The sequence below is a fragment of the Halyomorpha halys genome, unplaced genomic scaffold (assembly GCF_000696795.3).
Source record: "Halyomorpha halys isolate HHAL.00 unplaced genomic scaffold, Hhal_1.1 Scaffold1521.1, whole genome shotgun sequence".
NCBI classification, from domain to species: domain Eukaryota; kingdom Metazoa; phylum Arthropoda; class Insecta; order Hemiptera; family Pentatomidae; genus Halyomorpha; species Halyomorpha halys.
In genome coordinates, this window is record NW_027114262.1 from 231,987 (window position 1) to 238,545 (window position 6,559).

Genomic DNA, 6,559 nt, shown 5'->3' on the forward strand with positions numbered 1-6,559 from the left:
TAGTTTTTAATATTGTTATAGGTTTTTATAGTGTATGAATATGGGACAGTGGTCCCGAAACGTTGTACAATGTTAATGAATAAATAAATAATAATTTATTGAAAATGATGGAAGTAATAAACCTCAAAACATTATAAAAAAAAAATTGACTCACCAGACTTCCTAGAGAGATAATCCAGATAAAAAATTCAAATAAAAAAGAGTGGTCAGTCAATATGCCTAGGCAAACATCACCTTCGTTGTGGATTGCCTTATATATATATATAAAAAAAAAACTTGGATATATTAAAACCCTTAGAGACGATAATAAAACAATAGAATAATTATTGCAATTTGTAAAATCACAAATTTTACTGTTACAGATATAACATCAAATAGACAAAAAATTAATTTAAAAAAAAATACTAAAACAAATGGCGTTTATGACCGGCGATTTCTTTTTTTTTTTTTTGATCGATGACTAAGGCTAATTATTGGAAATGACGAAGCAATAGAATAAAATTGTCATTAGAACCATTTTAAATTTCCTAAAATTTTCAAATTTTAAAAGTGGTATCTATTTTAAATCTGTATTTTGAAAAAAAATATACACATAGAATGATTTAATTGAAAAGACAGAATCGATTTTAACTAAACTCGAATACAAATTTAATTGCCTGACAACATGTTATTTTCTTTTAAATATGAAAAGACTAATTGACCGAATGTCCGGAGATACAACCACAAGATTTTGTTACATAACCTAATTGAAATTGGATCTGTCTCTTTCGGTTATTTATTTGTTTCTTTACTACACGCTGTCAATTCATTTTTAGTCTTCAATGGATTTCGATTAGTTTCAAACCAGTTTTCGATTCCTATTTGTATTTTTGCATAGTTAATTAATTTTCTATGTCAATTCAGAGCCGACCAAAGCATAATTTTTGAAGGATATTATTAGAACGTTAATAAAAGAAAAAAGTGTCATCAATTCAGGCACTATGAGTACAGAAGATGAGGTTAAGTAAATGAATTACATCTCACATCAACAGTCTAAAGAAGATTGAGAAAATGAAGATAGCAACATCACTTCAAGGCAACCCTAAAGTAATTAAAGAACTATGACAAAGTTAACACAGCTACGAATGGTTAAATTTGAACAGCTGACCAACAATATCAGAAAATTTTATAACAAATTCGCAGAGCAACTGAAATAAATTTAAATACGAATTATTACAACAATTTTCATATTAATTTATTTTTATATATTGAAATTTACAACTATATAAAAAAATAAAAGTAACTTTGATAAATCTATCAGAATACACCATAATCTTAGGAAAGAACTACCCATTGGTGGTACTTCAATTATTGGTTTAAATTAGAAGATCCTGTGACCATCTTCTTTTTTGACGCCTCGGAAGATTATAAGGGATTGTTAAGGATGAGAGATTAAAACTTACTAGATTTGGATGTTAAGGTCTTTAAGGATGAGTTTATTTGTGACATAATAAGCATTAATAAGGATTTTGGTTTGAATAATTGGATAGGGGAGGAATTTGATGGTTTGGTAGAGCCCCAAAGCTCAATTCCGTATGTCCAAATTGGTCTGATTAACGTAGTATATATGATATTTTTGTAGTAAATGAGAAGTTTAGAGAGTTTTATTAATTTATAAATATTGAATAATAAATAAAAAATAATAATATTTTATAATTACTTAAATTTAAATATTTAATAACTAATTAAATAGAATAATAATAATTAAAAAAATTGCCAAGTCTTTGAAATAATGCTTTAAAATGTATAATACTGCAAAACTGCCTCATATATCACTATTCCATTTTCATAAGACACACATAAAAAACCTTCGTATCTTCAGCTATTTTTATCTAACATTTATGTCTATAACATCGATTGACAAAAATGGGAAAAAAAAATCGACTCGAAGAAAATCTGTAACGACGGACGGACAGTTTTTTAAAAATAGCTTTTCTTTAATTCTTTAAAAGCACAAATATTAAGGAGAGTTAAATTTTTTTTATTAGTCGATAAGAAAATTTATTAATGAAAATAATAAAACAAAATGACGTTTGTAACGCTGACTAAAAATCATAAAATAGTTAATGAACGAAAATTGAAAAGTAAATACTATAAAGTAGTCATTTAAAAATTGTTCATTTTGAAATATCGATATTTCAAATCATTATATATTGATCGTCAGAGATTACTGATGGATTTGTTTTGTTAGAGGCGTAAAAAAGTTTTTTTTCGTATTTGACATATTCCAGAAATTGTATCATATACTGAGGTTAGTCTCTGACAGCCTACTAGATCTGCATAGTCTATAGAAAGTAACACAATCTACGGTAATTTCTTTAAAATACGTCCAATCAGAATACAAAATTTTTATTATTAACAAACACCATTTTGGATCCATTTTACTCTCAACCTTTATTCTTTAAAAAACTCTCCAACGTTTCGGCCCTCAGGCCATTTTCAAGGAGACTACCTTAAATATTGATGTCATTGTTTTTAATCTCATTTGCAGGTTACTTGCCCATGTCACAATATAACTTTTTTTATATCTTAAACTTAAAAATCTTTTATACAAATAATCTCCTCTTTTTTATTTATATTTATCACTTATAACAGAACCTACCTTCAACGGTTAGTGATTCTGTTATAATGGTACTGGTAGTTGGTGGGAGGGAACAAGTCCGGCAAGTGGACCTAGTGGTCATTTTTGCCTACCTCTGACAGCTACCTAGGTTGCCGCCGCGTCTTGGTTAGTACGCGGTGGGAACGTCAAGATTCATTCTTCGGGACCGCCGAAAAATGAATGTATAAATGCCCCAGGTGGGAATCGAACCCACAACGTTCCGAACCGACGCACTGAGACCTTCGTCCCAACCCTTGTATAAAAGGGTTTTTAAATTTAAGATATAAAAAAAGTTATATTGTGACACGGGAAATTAGCCTGCAAATGAGATTAAAAACATTGACATCAATATTTAAAAAAGTTGTCTCCTTGAAAATGGCCTGAGGGCCGAAACTTTGGAGTGTTTTTAAAGAATAAAGGTTGAGAGCAAAATGGATCAAAAATAGTGTATGTTAATAATGAAATAAACCACTCTCAAACAATCATATAATAAATAATTAATCTAAAAACTTTTTATTTGTCAAGTAGCATCACTATCAAAATAAAGCGATATGTATATACGCAGAAAATAAATTCTACTTTGTTTATTTAAAAGTAACTTCATGTTAGTTGAAGAGCCAAAAAGTTATTATGAAGCCAGTTATCTCCTGAGAGGGACCAGGTGTTTTTTTTTTTTAAGAAAAGAAAAAAGAAAAAGAAAGGAAAAAAAAACAAGCAACAATTAAAAACTGGGTCAGTCTCATGATAAAGTTGCAACCGGACTTAGGTCACTTAGTTCCCATGCTTTTTATTTTTGTCGGCCATGACTTGAATTAAGTATGGAATTTGATCAACTTTTTTAAGCAGTGGGTGTCAATACTAATGTAATGAACACAATATTTTTTTTTTTCAAATCGGATGAAATGCTTGTATAAGGTTCAATTTAGAATTATTAATTTGATCAAAATTGCTGAGGGCACAAACAATTAATAATCAGTACTATAAATAAAACTATGAGGAATTACATATGGCTGACTATCTAAGCGTCAACTCTGTTAATATGATGTAACTAAATATTTTAATTTTATGCGTTATGACTCATAATCAGTAGTTGTTGAAGGCTAATTTATATCTAATCATTTTTGATCGGATGAGCTTTTTGCATAAAAGGGGATAAACGTCTTTTGAAAATTGCCGTATTTTTTATGCATGCGTGAAAATGACAAGTATTAAGTTGGTGCATATGAAATTTTGAATTTTTAAGCGAATATATAAAACTAAAAATAAAACTTTTTTTTAAAATATTTATTTATTGCTATTTACAACTGTACATTATAATACATTTAGTAAATCTTAACTAAGTTAAATTGGAGTGTTACAGGCGTGTAGAGAAACTACCCATTGGTAGCACTCTAATGACATTTTACATTAGCTGGTCTCCTGGCCATCTTCTTTTCAGACGCCTCGGAGGCGTCAATTTTTCATGTCATTCAAGTCAATTTCAAAAACTCATAATTGAAAATAATGAACAAAAGTCCAAAGAATGAAATCATTTTAGCATTTAATTTCCTCTAAAAATCCATTTTCTAAGATCCATATTTAGTACTACAATAAATAGATGCACTTATCGATGTTTCAAAACGTGTTGTTACAGCCTCGTAATTTTATTCTGTATTAGAAATATTCAAAGAAAATTTTAATTTTTGTAATAATTTTATATTATTATGTCTTACATATTTTTACTCTAAAAAAACAAAAAAAAAAAACAGTTTTATGATGAAATAAGTTGTTATTTTATAATCTTAAACTCATTCCAGAAGTTTGTACTAATTGACAGTTGGAATGATTGAATTATTTCCTTATATGCAGATTAATTCATATGTTTCCTTATGTTTGATTTGTTGTAGTTTTAAAATAAATATTATATTTTTCTAGCTGTAAAATGCCATAGTTTGAATTACATAAATCATTTTTTTTTCATTGCAAAATTATAACCTAACATGTTAATTGGCCTAGCTTCAAGCTGATGTATTAGTGAGTTAAAACATTTTTAAGAAGAGCCCCTCCCCCCAGATACAATATCCAGATCCATTTAGTATGCCATATTGATCCGTCTTCTCAAGTTGAAATTTTGAGTTAGTTAGGTTAGAGAATGCTACAAAACATACTTTTTATTTATTTTTAATTTTTTTATGATTCTAAGCATTCCTTTTTTTTTTTTTCGTTGAAATCAAAATAATTAAAAACATCGACTAATAATAATTATATAAATGGACTAGCAACCACCAAAAACAATATAAAATGCTAATAAAAACATAAAGCTAGAGTTAAAAAATAAAATTATCAACAACAATAATAAGTTATAGTAAAAATATGCAATTACTAGAAATGTAATAACTATAAAACCAAAGCATTTTATTAAATTATCATATTATTATTAGTTTAAGGAATGCTCTGAATTCTCGACTGACTCGTTGGATGTCGGTTTTTAGGCCCAAATCAAAGCAGCTTGTGCTACTTCCACACGTTTGTGTTCAGTTTGCATTGTTTTAATCTTTGTGTCCTCTATGGTTTAATTAATTAAAAGATTTTCAGAACCGTCGAATTAAATAATTAACTCTAGTATAAGATTTAATATTTTAAGATTCTATCGCTTCGGTGTAAATACATTGTTTCGAATGCTGTTTATTATATTTAGTGGATCATTTTTTATATATATAACAGCACAAATATACATTAATAAACACATTATATGTCTTGGTAATTACATTAGTAAGTTTCTGATTACACAGTCTTATCTGCATCAAGAATCTCATACTACCTAAATAGATATCAAGTAAATCATACTATTAACAAAATTAATCCTTATCTATTATATATATATATATATATATATATATGGGATTGCATGGGGCCAATACCACCTGCAGTAGCTTTAGCCCTAGGGGAAGATTAGAGACGGTACCTGGTCGGATATGCATCAGTGTTGTTCTCCTTTTGCCTGTATAAATCTCCCAGACATCCTATCCTTACACAACCACTTTCATCTTTTCTTTATCTTTTTTTCATTCCATTTGAATACCTATCATTAATAATACTCCTGCTTAGTATGCTCATATGTTCAGGAAAAAAGTGTATTTTAAATTTTATTAATATGTATTTGGAGAATATTAATATTTAAATTATAAAAAAAAAACTTTTTGAATTTACCCCTCATATTTTAGAGGTATGTATCATATATCCCTCAAAAGCCTACATATTTTATTATTTTAATAAAAATATGTCAATTTTGTTTATTCTCTCTTTCCCTGTACATCGATTCCTCATTTAACGCTTTTGTCGATTCTAGCAATTTTCAGATATTTTAATTTCCACCTCAGCCTCAATATCAAAACCTATTTTCAAATATAAAATTCTCGAAGTATTTGTAATAAATTATTTTAAATTTCGTTTATTCAGCATCAATTTTGCTGATTTTTGAACTTTACACAATTTTCACTTCGATGAGCATCTCTCTCTCCCTGAAGCGAAATCATGCTATTGCTGGTAACATATGTTATAACTCATACACAATTATCTAATTTAAAAAGACCGACGACGCTCTCTAAACGTCTAATAGTTAAATCAAGATATCGTTAATACTTACTTCGTGCAACGTAAGAGGTTTCTCAGGTTTCCTCTTGCAGTCGAAACGTCCGTAAATTGCAGCATACTTGCGGATTAGTTCCATCCTTTTGGGGTCATCTTCAGGCATGGATAGCACTTGCTGGAAAAAAAATACACAATTTATAATACAAATAATATTATCACAAAAAAAAAAAAATATATAACATCTATCCAAAGTTGACACGTAAAAGTTTTGAAAATTATTATTGAAGTTAACTTTAACATGTATTTGAAAGGAAATTTTTTTAATAATTTTTTTTTAAAATTTATAAT

General features: G+C 28.1%; 1 protein-coding gene across 1 annotated transcript in view; it reads right to left on the reverse strand.

Annotated features, from left to right (window-relative positions):
* Positions 1-6,386, reverse strand: part of LOC106689912 (NGFI-A-binding protein homolog) — a gene marked incomplete at its 5' end in the record, with an annotated part of 25,166 nt that extends 18,780 nt beyond the window's left edge. Inside the window, 1 exon segment of the mRNA XM_014435129.3 lies at positions 6,267-6,386. Within this exon segment, the coding sequence (XP_014290615.1) occupies positions 6,267-6,386 (120 nt within the window).
* Between the last annotated feature and the right edge of the window lie 173 nt (positions 6,387-6,559).